Genomic DNA, 17813 nt, shown 5'->3' on the forward strand with positions numbered 1-17813 from the left:
AACTGAAACAAAGGTACATTACCACATACTTTCCTGGAAAATCTGTATGAAAAAATCAAACTAAACACAATCATGACTAGATACATGTATCTGAGTGCATGCATATGCTGCTGCATGTTGCAGTTACAATACAAATTGGCAGTTATTCTAAAATATTCAAATTGCAACTCAGCCAAAAAAAATGTTTGTAGATACAAAAGAGAGATGACTACATGGGCATGTCGCTAAATACCATGGTTTTTTTTTGCATGACATTAATATCCAGAATTATTTATTATAAACCCTGCAGAAAAAGAACTTTTAAGTGTATACTTGTTCACAAGCCTCTCAACTAACCTTATCACTGGTCTTGTATCTAAATCTTATTTGTATTAAAAGATTTTGACAGTCTGTTAAATTTATTGACTTTATTTTTTTATTACTCTTGGCAGTGTACGTAAAGCTCAACCTTTTGTTGAAGAATGTACGTTGATTTGTTTGTGCCATTGGGTTGTTGTCTCATTGACATATACAAATATACCTGTATCTTTACTTTATATCGTATAGTATTAAGTTCTAATTAAGACTTGTAGACAAATTATTAAAAGCCCACTACATCAGTTATTATCAACTTTGAAAGTCAATATTGCTTTAACAGCATAAATAAAGTCTGAGGATATCTATTCTTTTCAATCTGATCATAAGAATACATCTGAAGCTAATACTGCCTGATTCTATGCATTCATATCATTGAGTGTACTCTTACAAATAAATAGATTATAATTCATGTAATTAGTTTGAAAGTAAGAATTTTAAAATGAAATATCTGATTCTGGAAATGTAGAGTTAGTAGCATGGTGAAAATGAGGCCATTTACCTTTAAAGATACCTTTAATAATATACAAAAATTGGTGGTGTATCTATTTTCTACCTTTTATAGTTTGCATCTGTCAACTGAAGTTAGCATGTGCAATTTAAATGTATATTGAATCTGTAGGTACGTTTACAATAAAAGGGAGGTGTGATGTAATACATTATCATGTCATGCATGTATAAATGTAATAATTAATTTTCAATGACTGAGAATGTGACATAGCCCAGATCTCTGGACTCGCTGTTGTCATATTTTTTTTTCAATGTGGTTATGCAGATTTTCAAGAATTTAAAAAAGACAGTACATCCACACTTTAGTACCTTAAATTGTATGACAATATCAACAAGAATGTATTAAAGTTCAGTAAGTTGTTAAAAAAATCATTATATGCACATGCATGTCATTTACTTGATTGAATAGTTTGTTTTACTACAAGTTCAAAACAGTACAATTAACATATTTCAATACCCAATCATACATGTGTAGGGTGAAATTTTTCAAACCTACATGTACATATTCATACCAGCTGATTTTGCAGATAACCTAGTGTTCATAGTTTTGTTGTGAATACACATTGATACTGTTATTATTACCTCTTCAATAGTAATCATGGTAATGTACATGTACATGTATTACCAGAAATGTAATAGTCTAGAAATATTTTAATATGTAAAATCGATTATATATATAGATTTTTTTGTTGATGAGCTTTTGAACAAAGTCTTGTAAAAGAGACCTATATATTAAAAAGGTGTTACAAGAATGCTATAGTACATGTTTTGTAATCAGGTGACATATTATGATAAACATTACACCAAGATTCTTTTGAAGGTGTGTCAAAATGTAATTGACGATATAGAAAACAAAATCAACAATAGGTAAAAATGCAGACAACACAATAATACTGTACATTGTTTTCCTTGTACCCAACCTTCATGTACAAGTAAACACCTCCTGCTAACCTCAAATCAACTTTGTGGTTGAGAGGCTTCCTCTGACATGATGAATAATATTGTAAATAGCAAGTAGGCAGTCTGGAATTCAGATAACATAGGTGAAAATTGTGTAGAAAATTCTGTCCTTGTTTTTTCAAATAAATTGTGGCATACTGTGTCAGTGTAAACATCGTGAAAACAAGTGTCGTTTAACCATGCATTTCTAAGGTTTTTTTTATTTTGATAAAGGATTTTATCAGATCATTTAACATTTAAAAGGTGAGTCATACTTTTTATATTTATAATCTTACTTTGATTCTTGATTGTTGTAAACGTTTTCAGTAGTACATTTTAATTTAAAGGAAATTTGTACTTGGTGGAAAGTGCTGATGAAGTAAAAATCTCCACCCTTCAATTTATTCCTTTTGACCTTCAACTTGAATTTTCAACTTTGAAGTTTTTTATGTGTGTAAGATTATAATATGATAACCTGTTTGGAATAAGATTTATGTGGGGGTGTTACAAGATTCTTACAACATTGATTTTACATTAAAATAAGAAAAGAAACTGTAAATGGAGGCTTAAAAACTTTTATTTCACATTCCTTTTAAAACATTAGTTTTATATCATCCACACTTACATTTGAATTCAATATTTGATTACAATCGTTTAATTTGAAAATGTTCGCTGTACAGTGCCACAATGATGGATTTGAAATAAATTCTCAAAACAGAATTGAATGTACAAATTAATTTATGATATGTAACTTTTGTACATAATCCTCAAGGCAAATTCCAAGAATAAGTACTTATTCAACTCATCTATTATATAGAACCCTGCATTAGATTTTGAAGTCTGTTGCAGGATTCATCATTATCAGGGTTAACACCCTCCTTCCTTACCCTATGGCAAGAAAATGATTTGACCAAATATTAAAACAGGTGTAAATTTAGAAATTTGTTGGATGGGAATGAGAATATCTTCAATGGGTATCATCTACATTATTATTAGGGCAAATTTGATTAAAATAAAAATTGAAAGAAAGAATGTATCCAACCTTAGTTGGAAAACATCTGAATCTGCATGTATATTCCCAATGCAATGGGTACCCTGCTTTAACTGAAACTACTTGGTTATTTTCCCCTCAAAGTTATTTGTATTGTCTATTTAATACTACTTCTTATCATATTTTGTTTCATGTTCTGGGATATGTATGCAGATTTGCTGATTTTGTGGGACTACATGTATATGAGGACAAGCAGATACTTTCTGATCATTATCATTTTCCATTAGTAAGAGTGATGCAGATGTTATGTAATAAGTCTGGGTGTTATTGATTACTTCTGTAATATTTATCTGACACTAATATTAATCCCTCAATGGTCTGACCATCACAGCTAATTATATTAAAGTTTGGCAGGCTACAACATAATCCATTCATCAAAAGGTAAAAGGTCTGAATTCAAAGACAGAACTTGTGTGGAATAGAAATAGAATGGATTGGGGGACTTAAGAAATCACCCCTTTTCTTTTCAATCTGTACATTTTCATTGTATATAGATCTATACCAGAAGCATCTTTATATGGATCTGTTAACCAGCGGTTTTAATTGAAATTGCATACATCATTATGACATAATAGGTGTACATACGCCAAGAAAACCAGATGAAATGTATATATAAATAATATTATATTTATATATATATGCTTGCATGTACTTTGAAAATTATAGCTGCATCTGAATTTATTTTTAGAACAGCTGTTGATTTTCTGGCTGTCAGCATTCTTATTGATTATAAATCCATATGTTGTGCATCATTGCAAATTTTAACTAGTGCATTTCAGATTGTAGTAGAATTTGAGGTTATATTTTTATCCCCTGGCAACAAATTTAAGTTGTTAACTGTGTTTTACGGGATAAAGTATGTACATGTATTCATCAGTAATGTTATTCCTTGTAAAATACATTGTAAGTGGAGGCAGAATTAGTTTATGATAATGTTCTTGTATCAGCAAAACTAAAAGTTGCTATTTTACTCTCATCTAGTATCGTTATACATTGGGATGTGCTTCAAAATTCCTAAAAATAATTATGGACATTTATTATTTTAATCCTTGATTTTTCACCTTGTACAATGTTATACATTTTAAAATTATGTAAAAATATGCAAGTCACATATGTGCACCCTATATATTAATTTGTTCATCTTAAGCAATACATCTTGTCTTTTCCCCTGCTATGTAAACTCGAATAACAGATTATACATTTTTGTATAAGGTTTAATATTTTTAATGTATGAGATCCACCTCCAGATTTAAGATTTATGGGTTTAAAAGGAATGTTTTTAGCTGCCCACACCTCTTATCACTTTATAAATACTGATTCTGATATAGAAAATTGATTATTCATAATTCTTCTGCAAATAAAGAATTTTATGGCAAGTCTAGCTGTGTAGTAAAAATAGTCGATGTCTATGTTGTAGATGGAGATAAAAACTACATTTGAGTTTTTTATTCTATACTGGTATAAAAGTATAGAATAAAGAACTCAAATGTCATACTAAGTAATTAGCAGTGTTCCAAAAATATACATTAAGGGAGATTGGGGATAAAGAAATGATATTGTTTTTATTTGATTATCATAATTACTGTAAACCAACTTATTTTCCCAAGCGATTTATTTTCACGAATTTCGAGAGTAGAAAAATAACGCGAATGTAAATCGTCGCGAATATTTAAAATTTGGATCTAATCTTATTAAACTACACTAAAAAATAAGAATATCGCGAAATTAAATAGCCGCAAAGGAAACAAGAATAAGTAAAACGCGAAATAAAGTGTCCGCGAAAATAAGTTGGTTTACAGTATCATGAAAAGAGGATTATGTTTTAAAGTCCAAGTTGAAAGACCAAGCTAAGTCAAGTGTTTGTGCCAATAAATAATATCATAGAGACAAAACTCATCAAACTTGGTATTGGTACGTTATTTGCACATGTACAATATCCCCCTGACCTTGAAGATCCTTTATCAATTTTATAGATCAGAAGAAATGGGGTCCAATTCAAGGGTCCAGGTCAAAATCTTGTTCAGAAAAAAAACAGCCAGCATATTGGTCCATCTGCATCAAACTGATTATACAAGTACTTTAATATCATTGTTCAGATGACCACTATCATTTTCTATTGACTGTCAAGATGAAAGTAACAAAAAGACCTAATATCTTACCAATCTTTGCATTCCTATTAAAATCAAATGATACTTGACTTCCATGGGCGGATCCAGGGGCCCATGGGGCCTGTACCCCCTCTTTTGTGGGAAAAATTTGGTTGATTATATAGGGAATCACTGAAGCATGACTGGTGCAGGTCCACTCTAAGACTAGTCAGTGCCCCCCCCCCCCCCCCCCCCCCCCCCTTATGAAAAGTTATGGATCCTCCACTGTCCTCAGTGCTCTCCTGGTCCCCTTATTTCTGGAATAACCTTTTTCAGGTATACCCCAGACCAAAATTTTTGAAAACATAAATATAAAACCATTAAAAACCTTGAATTGGAGGTCATAATTTTAGAACTGAAAATATCTCATAACAAAACATAAGATTGAGAGTCCGGTTGAGATTGAAGGTAGTCATTTGCGATATTGGCCATTCAAATTATGTGGGATTGTTAAGGCCTTATTAAAACCATCTTTACACATTATTTCTGTGATGGATAAATTTTGTTTGAATTCTTTTTACTGGCTTAATAAGATTTTTTGTTTGATAAGGACTATTGCATTTGTTTAATTATAAAGATCAAAACCTTATCTTTTAACACACCCTGTGTTTTTGGATAAGCCACTGTCTTAAGTGACCTTTCTCTACACTGTTCTATCCTAAACATGTTCAATACTACATCAGAGAGATAGTCTGTATCAAGGTTATACTTCCACATGATAGGATGGTAAATCAATCATTACTACATACTTAAGAATGTTATGAAAAACTAGCTTGTAATTTCACTGTCTGTAATGAGATTGGCTATTGTTAGACACTTCTGAGTATTTCCAATGCTACTCAAATGGCTAAGAAATTTACATGGTTTGATGGATTTCACTTTTGTTTATGTGTTAGTAAGTTAGGCCAAGCAAAAAACAATGTACATTTTTGCAGTAGCAAGATATATATTGTACTCATGTACATGTACATAAAAAAAAGAATAATATTTCTGCTTTCTCTGCTGGTTTTATAAATTGAAATTTTCTTTTATCATCCAAACATCTTTATCAAATTTTTAAAGCAAACAGGGGACATTTGTCAGATAGATCAAATGAAACAAGTCTTATTCCTTGATGTGACATTGCTGATTAAGTTTTTAGGGAATGGATGCCTCCTCTCCTCCTCATTTTCATTCCTTATGGAGAACAAAAGTTTAGTGCAGAGAAAATAGGACCTGAAAAATATAGAAACATGAAGAATATAACTTAGTGAACTGATTTTTATAGTGGGATTGAAAGTGCATTGTAGAGATCAAGGGCTGACCCAGGGGGCAAGTTGGCTTGTATTTGTTTAAGTACATTTTTCTGATTTTTACTAAACTGCTCCTCCTTTTAGTCAAATGATTTGGTGGGCCCTTTGCCACTATTGAAATATTTTAGATCCACCACTAAACAACAATAATTAATAGTAAGCGGAAATATATAGGAATCCCTAGCGACTGAATGCATGAAATGATATGCTAATAATGTACCAGTATAAGATTTTATTTCAGACAACCCCCATCACAACGGACACCACCAGAAAAATGTGACACAATTTTTATGCCTTCAATATGACAAATTCAGTTTGTAAATTTTCATGTAATAATAATATTTGTTATTACTTTGGGCTAAAAACTGTTCAATGCTGCATTTCATACTTTCATTTATTAAATATTTACTGATTGAATTATGCAAGTTTGTATAGCAGTCGACCATGTCAGTGTTTACATTAGCATTTATAATGAACTTTTACATGAAAAGGAAGTGATTTTTAAACTTATCAAGTACTTTATAATAGTACACATCCACTGAATCAAAACTAACCATGTTTTCTAATTTGAAAAAATAATGTAGAAAGTTTTTATCAAGTCTGTTGTACAGTGTTGTTGTACAATGTACAACAAACTCATATTTTTTTGTCCCATTCATAGCTTATTTGCCTTAGCACATTGACACAGTACTTTGAGTCATGTAGACCTTCATTTTCTTGTCTTTTTGTAGGCAGTAGTTGGAATTCGAATTAACAGTCATATCTCATCTGCATATTCTATCAGTATTTTTGCACTGAATTTTGCACAATAACAATGAATTTGCTTGCAAGCAAAATTGAAAGTTTCTGTACAAGGATTGTATTAGCTAATGAGTAGATTCAGAGCCAGGTTCCCGATCCTTTATAACCTTTACCATGTTTACTCTGCATTACCTTGTTTTATTAGTTTACTGTATTTACAACATAATTTGAAATGCAATGCACATTAAATTGGATGGTGTAAGCATGTTGAAAATATGGTAATATTTCTTACTTTTGAATAAACCAGATCATGCAGATGAAACAATTCATTTGCTTCTTCACTGCAAGTTTCAGGTGATGACTTTTTTCTGTACATTTGCAACGAGCCCTTAAATTCAATAGCCTTGTTGGATTCTTGGACCCTGCAAAATGTTTCATTATATATCCATCATGACCATGGTTAACCCAGCATTTCAGGTTGTTTCCAAGAAGGGTTTATATTCATACATGTGTTTTTCCTAATTGTAATATTTACCCATTAGTAATTCAACTCTCTCAAATCATTCACCACAGGGTATATATAATGTATTACATGTAATATTTATTTGGGATTATTTTTGTTTTTCAGTAATCTGAGTTATAAAGATGGCAGCCCCTAGAGATTTCAATCCTGTCAACATCTTACAAGGGAAACAACTCCCACCACCGATACGGTCCAGATACAGAAAGTTTGATATCTACAGAGATGTTAACCAGTTTCGTTTAATTGATGAACATGCAGTTCAGGTATAAATATTTGATCTGAAAAGATTTTTATTCAGAAATTTGAAGCAAACCTCATGGGTATAATTGCAAAGATCAGGAAGGATAAAAGAGAGGCAAAAGATACCAAAGGGACATTCAAGTCGAAAATAAAGTAACAATGCAAAGGCTAAAAAAGAAGAAAACTAACAATACACAAAACATGACATAGAAACTAAAGATTGAACAACAAAAGCCCACCAAGAAACTGGGGTAATCTCAGGTGCTCCGATAATGTAAGCGGATCCTGCTTCTCATTTGGCACACATCATGCTAGTACAGACAATTTACATTCACCCTTAAAAAAATCTTCAACTCATCTTTTAACCTCAAACTGTTAAAGATTACATTGATTGTTTTAATTCAGTTTAACATTTTCCAATTGACCATAAATCTGGGAAATTAGCAAGCTTCTCCATGCAAAATTAAAGAAACCTTTTATTTTCAATTGGTACAATTATTTATTTTGTTGACAGGTAGCCCAGACAGAACACAAAACATTCCGAGATCTTATTTGGCACTTAATACACAGTCAAAGATTCCAGTCAGACTTAGAAAAAGCAAGGTAGGACCATTATAAAATGTAATTTAAATGTATAGTTTAATACATTGTTTCACAACTCCAACCCAAATCTTGGTGTACTTTGCAGTATAATCTGATATTTACAGTCGGGAATGGATGTTATGTCTAAGAAAAATACAGAAGTGAGACTTTAGTGCAATATAAAAGACATTCTAATCTGCAAAGGGTGACAAATTTTGAATTAAACCTTGTTTTTTATTCTGCAAAATAGGTAAAATTAATCAGAAAACAAAGATACATATTTCTATGGCCTCATCAGTAGAATCAGATCCAAATTTTTATGATCAGCATCTTTTTATCTGATAACATGATAGAAACTTTCTCAATTTATAGTTGATTTATCAGAAAATTCTTTCTACACAATCACTGCAGTACTAATATGTACCTGAGGTCGTAAGGCTCTCAAATTTCAAACAATGTTTAAACAATTAATAGATTTTGGAATGTATTCAGTAACTTCTGTTTTCCCCTTGAACCTAGTTGAGGCTTAGTTCTGTTGTACGTAAATTGTATACACAATGTAGATCAAAAATATAAGTTCTGATAGAATTTTGATGTTAGCTGACGAACTTGATTTATAAGTCTTATTGATCAGTAATGAGGATATAAACATAATTGGTAGGAATTCGATTGATCTTATTTAATGTTGATGTATTTTGAGTGAAATGTTGTTCAGTCTGTGAGGTAACCTTTACCAGAATATTCTGTCAGTGTTCGGATTCAGCTTTATTATTTGATTAGCATATAATTACAAGTACATGTATTAGTTTTAGAGAGAACTAGATTTCCTGCCTTTATCATACTTTGAGTTATCCCAAAAAGGTCATCTCTCAGAAAGACTCCCAGAGGCAGATTTAGAGGGTTTTTCAGGGGGCCCGGGCACCCCTTTTGTGGGATGATTTGACTCCCTTATGAATTATTGGAATCTGTCATTTTGGATTTATGATAATATCATGGTGTATAATAGATTTCACCATCATGCGACATGTAACACACCCTTAAAGGTATATCTGGTTCATCTTACAATTAGTTCAGTTATATTACACAGTACAATGTTAGCCTATTCTAGTTGTCTGATTCCTTCACTGCTACAACAGAGTCATAAAAAGGCTTTTGTATTAGGAACTGTCTATGGACCTTTGGTCATCAGTTTAAAATAAAAGTCACTTAGAAACTTTCACTATAGTTCTTCTGGTAATGAAAAATTGAAGAAGCTTGAACCTTGGTTGCTGTCTGCACACAAGAGAGATGTACTTTCAGGTCCCTCACCACTTTTATCGCTTTATAAAACTGTTTTATCATCTAGGTTTAGGTTGAGATCTCACAAACATGTTTAACCCCGCCGCATTTTTGTGCCTGTCCCAAGTCAGGAGCCTCTGGCCTCTGTTAGTCTTGTATTATTTTAATTTTAGTTTCTTGTGTACAATTTGGAAATTAGTATGGCGTTCATTATCACTGAACTAGTATATATTTGTTTACTACTTTAGGGGCCAGCTGAAGGACGCCTCTGTGTGCGAGAATTTCTCGCTACATTGAAGACCTGTTGGTGACTTTCTGCTGTTGTTTTTTTATTTGGTTGGGTTGTTGTCTCTTTGACACATTTCCCATTTCCATTCTCAATTTTATTATATCAATATATGATTGAAGAAAATAAACAAAACAATAAGTAACAGACTTGTTGTGTATCAGTTACTTTTCCTTCCCAGTTTTTATTATTTTCTCTCAAGATACCTTATCAGAACATGTATAGTACTGCACAGTTTGACAACAATTACAAGATATATATCCTAGTCAGTAGCATGATACACAGGTCTGTAGCCAGGATGTCTCGGAGGGGGGTTATTTGGGGTCATAGTGCTCTCTTTGATAGTCATACTTCAATCTTATCTCCAATAGTCTTTCTTAGTGTTTTATGCCCCTTCTGTGGTGAAAGGGGGACATTATATTTTACCCTTGTCTGTCTGAACGTCTGTGCATCCCAAAGTTGGTTTCAATTCTCTTACTTTAGTTTGCTTAAACTTAATGTTATGAAATTGATTCACAATGCTTATAACCACAAAAAACAGATTAACTTTGAATTGTGGTGGTGTCACTTTTACTGTTCTAGAGTTATCAAGTACAAATTTGGGTAACTTCACTTTTTTACCATTCAGTTATGCCCCTTTATACCTTTATATGATACACAAGTAAGGAGCATCATCTGTGTCCCATTGGCACATTCCCCTATTAATTTTTCATGGGAGTAGCCTGAACACACCCCTCATGTTGAACTTGACTTTTTGATGTGATACAGCTTTAGTCTATGTTTGAGAAAAACTCCTAGTACTTATAATATTTAAAAATTACCCATTTTCAGTAATTTTATTATAACAGTTTTAACATTTACACTGTATCATTAATTACAAGCTGAAATAACATGTAACAAGTGCTGCACAAATTTCAGTAAAAATTTCAGACACTGTTAAATTCCTGCATTTTTTGGCAATAGATTTGTACTTTATATATATCTAAGACAGAAAAGAGAGTTCAAAAACAAGATTTCCAGTTAATTAGACATAGTATATTCATCAATGTACATGTATTACAGTGTTCTGTGATAGTGTGAATCACTTGTGTATAGGTCAGTGACTGCTTAGGTTCTGACTTATTTTGATCTATGATCCAATTATCATACATCATTCTATGTTTACATGTACCTATTGAATTAGTTTACAGGAATTTTTTCATTATGTCCATTACTATATCAGTGATTTATAAGGTCAAAGAAGGATTTTGGTCTGAACTCTTTCTTTGCTGTAAATATATACTGCTTTATAAAATAGTAAATGTATTTATCTAAACCATGTTTTATGACCCTCTCATATGGGCATTATCTTTTTTGGGGGGCAAATCTTTTGTAAAACAAACCCTATCAAAATGTTTTATTTAAACATTAACCGCATGTAATGTAGCACAAGTCAATTCCAATGTTCAGAGGGGAATATGAAGTTTTGTTGGACGTCGTGTGGGATAGTTTCAACCAATCAACTGTTGATTTTGCTATCAAATGCAGTGGAATTATACATGTAGTTTTGGAAATTAGATTGGTTTCAACAAGTCCTTTGCATATACATTTGTGTAAGAAATGTTTGAAAATTTAATTCCAGTAATATTGTATATCATTTGAACATCATAAATAAATCTCCTCTATTTAGCTTAGCCTGCTTTATGATAGACGCAGATTCACACTATACAATTTAAGTCTTGTATTATTTAATTGCATTTCTATTGTATTAAGTGGAAGGGTACATTATTTTTGCATTATAAGAAATTTATAATTAGCTGTCTGCATTTCTACAGTGCTGAAGGGGCTCTCAGATTGACAGAAATAGAAAATTGGATTGAACCCAACACAAGATATGATAGAAATTTGTTTCTCTACTTAAAGAATTACTTCTTTCTTTTTTTACAGGGATGTGTCAAAAAATTCTTGAAATGTAATTAAATTCAGTTCTTGTACATTTCTCACAAATTATCTGTCTGACTAACATATATACCAAGGTGTAGGTGTTAAGCAGTATTAGTCTTACATATCTTAACATGTAATTATCAGATTTGAAGATAACAGAATATTTTGCATGTTGTAATGGTAGCCAATGGCTATGTTATTAAATATAAAAAAAAGGAAGATGTTGTATGATTGCCAATGAGACAACTTTCCACAAGATTCCAAATGACACAGAAAATAACAACCAAAGGTCATTGCACACCATCAGCCATAAGCAAAGACCATTGTGCATAGTCAGCTTTTAAAGGCCTAGAAATAACAAATGTAAAACAACTCAAACAAGAAAACTAACGGCCTAATTTATATACAAAAAAAAAGGAAAATTAAATACTGGTATGTAACACATCAACATACAACAACCATAATTACAGACTCTATAACATTGCTATTCAAAGCATTATCGTTCATGTAAATGTTTATTTTCTGAATGCAATATGTTGCATCCATAGTAAGGCATTCTTAGTGACATCTTTTCAATCATTCATTTATTTATTAGAAAGCAAGTCATTGTTAGTGAAATACAAGTCAATTTTTGATTAACTGTAGAATTTTAAAGTTCAGGTCTAGGGTGAAATTTGATCTGAAAGCTCAGCTTGTCCTTAGGTCTTTATATATTTTAAAAACCCATATATCATGTACATGTTATGTACGTTAACTTCATTTAAAAATGTCCCTATGACTACAAATAAGGTATATAAAGGATCACTTAAATTATGCTAGAAAACTTTTTACCACAATTTTTATGTGTTGCATAAATCGGTTAAGTAAAAAGTTTATGAATGAATATTTCTATAATATATTGTTCAATTATGATTTGGGATACTTAGTGACATATTTATGCACATACTATAGTTTTGTTCCTGTATGCAGTACCTTTTGCAGTTTTTATACAGGTGTATATGTTATAAACTTTGATGGGATTAGTTCTCCTCCATTGTACAACAATAAAATAGATACTGCTGTTACACATCAAGTAATCCCCTATTGTGAAATTGATTACTGTACAGCAGTTATTAAATTGTTCAAGGTCATGGTTGATTTTCACTGTATATAGATTATTGCAGAAAGCTGAGCTCAAATGTAGCTCAACTGTTTTGTTAATGCATAAAATTTTCACAATAAGTATAATTTGACAGCAACCAACCAATACATGAGAAGTAACAAAGACACTGTTTGATATGCAGTCATGTCACTTTAAGCTATGCTAATACATAGAAGAGTCTATATAACTAGATATAGCCATTCTGAACTGTAGAATTCCTTAATTTTGAGTCAAGTTTTAGTATACATGCAGTACAGTATTTTGATACAGTATATAACCAGTAACTGTGAAACTTTTGATGAGAAAATTATCTCAAGAATTCAGATCAAGCTCATTTGTATTTTGCAGTGCATTAACTTTGGTTAAGTGGATGCCCAATTTCTCAAATATCAATTAAGTTTGCACTAACTTAGTTTAGAATTCAGGTTTTAAAAGTGATAATGGCATTTATTTCTAAGCCAAACTTTGACATATCTTGTGACTATCAAATTGCATCAATAAACATTTATGTTTGAAATAAACAAGGTCAATGCCGTTTATAGTTACATGTAAATGAATTTAGAACATGATGCAAACTTTCTGCAAAATGTACAGTAGTTTAACAGTTCTCTGTCAAAAGAAGGTTTCATAACCTATATTTCCTATTTTCACAATAAAACGTTGAACATACTATTTTAATAAAGCCAGTTTTAAATAATAATTTACTTTTGCAATCCCATGAAAGGCCTGGACATGCACAAAGTAATTTCTTGTTTACATAGATTGAGTAGATTTATAAATGTTTGTTTTACTAAATTGGAAAATATGTTCAGTTGTATAGAAAAGATCATTTTGTCCACCAGTGTGTCAAACGTTAAAAAATAAATTAGCTTCACTTTTATATAAAGTTATTTAAATAATCATTATTTTTCAGCTAAATGCCATAGCAGATAACCTACATAGTAAACCATATTTATGCCCTATTATCATTTAAATTCCTTTTATGATCTAATTTTAATTTGATTATTTATTCTGTTTCAGAGCAATCTTCAGATGGATGACATCACGTAATATGTACACAATCAGTTTCCAGGATGTCCAAAAAGGTTCTCCTGAAGAGGTGTTGGTTTCGTTTAAAAACAAGAAGGGCACATATGCAAGAATCTTTGAAACATTCTGCGGGTAAATGTTATACTGATAGTGTTCAGTGAAACAAATTATTTAGTGACTGATTTTGGCATTTATGGATAAAATGCTGTTTTGGAAGAATATGACCATTATAAGCTATTTCTATAAAATAATCTTAAACAAAACCCATTCAAACAAGTGCATAAGTCTTTTAAAATCACAAACAAAATTTAATGTTTATATATGTCCTTGAAAGGGTGTGTGCATCAAAGATACAAGTACAGTCAAACTTGTAGTATAGCTTTAACAGGATGTGTGTTATAATACATGGTAATGTCCTCACTAGTTGTACAATTGTAATATTTTCCTGTCATATTTTACACATTTTAACATATGAATTATTTTGTGGTCTGTGTAAAGTTGTATAGGTAAAATACATGTATCTTTGGGTTGGGTAATTTACCATTAGGACATTTACATTACAGTCAATAGTATGGATTTTCTATCTAACTTTATCCATAATTTACAATTTGTAGTGCATGGCAAACATAACCTGGTGATAATGGCAGATCTTTATTTGTAGTCACTGTTAAAGTAGTCAAATTTTATTTTAGAATTTGAAAAAGTGGAATCACTATTTTTAGATTGACACATATCATGCATATTATTGTTGAACTTGAAAACTGTTCATTGACCTCTATATATCTTTCTTTTCTTTTGTTGTTAGGTTGCTTTCTCATTGATATTGATTTCCCATGTGGAGTTACAATCAATTTGCTTCAATATTTTTTACAATTTTGATATGTTTGACATTGGAAATATTTCAGTTGTTGCATATCATTGAAAGTGTAGGTGTAAAAGAAAAATAGGTCTAGCTTGTCAATCATTATCATGATAAGTTTATACAGTGTATAATACAAGTAGATCACAGATTAGATTAAAAATTTCTATGATTGTAAACTCAGAATGAACTTTATATGCTTAACATTACTTAATAGAGTAGGACAAAGATTCTCAAGCATTTTGTTGTTATTTAGGATAAACCAATATTATGGAACATCAAATGATACATGAAACATGACAAATGAGGAAAAAGGGCTTACAGTTTCCTACCAATACTTGCTTTTTTATCATTTTTTGTAGTCCTCTTATACACAACTAAATGTAATTGTTTTTATTTTAGACCCTTAATGTGTGCAATAGAAGGAACAAAAAATAGCTCCACAAAAATTTGAAGAAAATCTATTCCTTCATCTAACATATATAAGCCTTTCTTTTTAACTGTATAGCTTTTCCCTGATTATTGTAAAGGGCTGGAAAAACAAGATTAAGGAATGCCACTGATTATCTTAAAAGATGCATTTATTGATTTGATGCTAGTTACCTTACGGAAGTGTAATGTATACACCATAAAAAAGGATTTATCTGTACTGTCTCCTTGGAAACCCCTCTCAATAATCCTTGGTCTATTTTTGTAAAGTAGTTGCTTTATAGTTATTACTTTTGTTTCCTGAACAGGGAATTTTAAATTGGAATTTTAATTATCTGTACTTTATTTTATAAATTTTACAAATTAATGTTTCAGTTTTTGGCCTAATTAATTACTTTGACTAAACAAACCTTGAGAAAGCCATTTAAAGAAATATCAACAAAAATGTTTGATCATAAAACCAGAGATAGTGATTTGATATCGGAGATAAATGTAGTATTTCACCCTGATATGAACAGATATCCATTTGTTTAAGGTTACAATATTGATTCAATATGATCGTGCAGTATAATTACTCTTTGCCTTATACCCAAGGATGATTGAGGTGACATTCCATTGAGAAACTATCCATATAAGTATGCTTGCTTGTAGTTTAGTTTCTGACTGAACATTAGCTGATGCTATCTGATATTAGATTATCAAATTAGATCTACCAATTTATTTATTTATCTGTCCATCAAACCTACAATTCAATAAGCAATAACACTGTACCTGTTAACTGCCTCAGTTATTTCTTCTCACTGGTTAATTAACGGGAGATGTTGATCATAAACAGGCTCAAGGGAATACATACACCTTTAACTGACAATACTTTAACACTAAAATATTTATTTTAAGCTCATTAGTAAAATTTCCCCTTCAAGTCATATGAATGACTTTAATTTATTGAAGTAATGCACTGTTGTAGTAAAGTACAAATTGAAGATATAGCTAAGGAAAGCAGAACTTAATATTTTAAAAATCAGACTACAAGATTAAAGAAATTTATATTCTAAATTTGGGCCCAAGGGGGCATGCATATACACTTAAAAAATAGGATTGTTTAAATGTTCACACAATATTCATCTTACTTAGATATGGAAAAAGAGTGAAATATGAAAACAAGGAGGTGTGGTTTGATTGCTAATGAGACAAATTATCCACCAAAATTTATATGATGAAAAATAATTGGTTATTTTTTTTTAAAAGTACAAGGATTGCTTCATATTAGATAGGAAAAACCGTGTATACATTTACTGTATTGGGCTGTAAAGCTGTAACAAGTATCAAAACAATAATATATTTTTAAATCTTAAAAAGCATTTTGCTTACTTGTATATTGAAATATACGGATTGATTTATTGTATATTTATAGATATTCTGGTGTATACTGTGCTGTCCTGACAGGTTTTGCTAAAGGTCTTGACTATCGCCCAGGAGATAATTTCAAGGGAAGCGAGTACAATCACAGCTGGAATGCAGTCTACATTGATGACAATTGGTACCTGGTTGACTCTCACTGGGCTACCAGATATCTCATTTCTGAGAAAAATAACCCAGAAAATTTGGTTTGTATTTGTTGAGATTTTTTGTCAAAGCTAGAAAATCATTTTCATTGTTTTATTTGTTTGCCAGCATTGCTTAAGAATAATTTACCAAAGATATTAAACATCATCATTGTTAAACTGTATATACAAATATCTAATTTGACGGGAAAAAAACTCCTATTTTTGTAACAGAAATAGAAATGCCAAAGGGGTAAGGGAGATAATTCATGTAAAACCTATGTAAATTCTATCAAGATTTTTTTTTGTAATATCTGCACAATGTATTTTCTCTAGCAAATTTACAGTTTGGTAATTTTTATTTTGTTATTTTTCACTCAAAATCCCTACAAACAAAGCCATCATACAGATGGGTTCACATTAATTTGCACTGCTAAAGGCAGAACACCATATACCTGACGGACACAAACGCACATCTACAAAAAAAATTATGATTTTTAAATCTTTATGTAATTAAAATCTATAAGCAACCTTTAAGAAATACAATCTCTTATTGATAAAATAATTATTTTCAAAAAGCTCCATTACTTGGAACACCACACAGTGTCAATACACTACCATCACACACATATAGCACAGCTTATTATTATTATGTAGATTATAGGTATGGCTTCTTTTTTGTTAGATCATTATTTGCCTGAAATACAGGTTGTATTATGATACTTTGAGAACATTAAATTTTATATCAAAGGGAACAGGGCGTAATAAGAATTTTTTAATTTGATAATTATCTTTTAAAGTGTTCTTTAAGTGCTCATTTGTAAGTTTTTTTATTCATAGTGGATAAAAAATTATTATCACCCAGTAGTTATCTCTCTGAAATGTCTGATAAAAGCACTTTACAAACTAAATTGTGTTGGGCAGTTATTCAAGATGAATGTCAGT

The 17813-nt window shown here is 30.9% G+C and overlaps 2 protein-coding genes across 7 annotated transcripts in view; one reads left to right on the top strand and one right to left on the bottom strand.

The window, feature by feature from the left end:
• LOC134716174 (RING finger protein 145-like) overlaps nucleotides 1–17813 on the bottom strand; it is a 64285-nt gene that overhangs the window by 30152 nt on the left and 16320 nt on the right. The window lies entirely within an intron of this gene.
• LOC134716173 (uncharacterized) overlaps nucleotides 1–17813 on the top strand; it is a 29837-nt gene that overhangs the window by 1367 nt on the left and 10657 nt on the right. For 4 of the 6 annotated variants that reach the window (XM_063578978.1, XM_063578975.1, XM_063578979.1 and 1 more), the window contains exons 1-5: nucleotides 1915–2067; nucleotides 7663–7820; nucleotides 8312–8400; nucleotides 14028–14168; nucleotides 16739–16931. In XM_063578978.1, coding sequence (XP_063435048.1) covers nucleotides 7680–7820; nucleotides 8312–8400; nucleotides 14028–14168; nucleotides 16739–16931 — 564 coding nt within the window. In that variant the 5' untranslated portion in view covers nucleotides 1915–2067; nucleotides 7663–7679. The other 2 variants (XM_063578977.1, XM_063578976.1) reach the window with 2 other exon arrangements.

Source organism: Mytilus trossulus, chromosome 4 (genome assembly GCF_036588685.1).
Source record: "Mytilus trossulus isolate FHL-02 chromosome 4, PNRI_Mtr1.1.1.hap1, whole genome shotgun sequence".
Lineage (NCBI taxonomy): Eukaryota > Metazoa > Mollusca > Bivalvia > Mytilida > Mytilidae > Mytilus > Mytilus trossulus.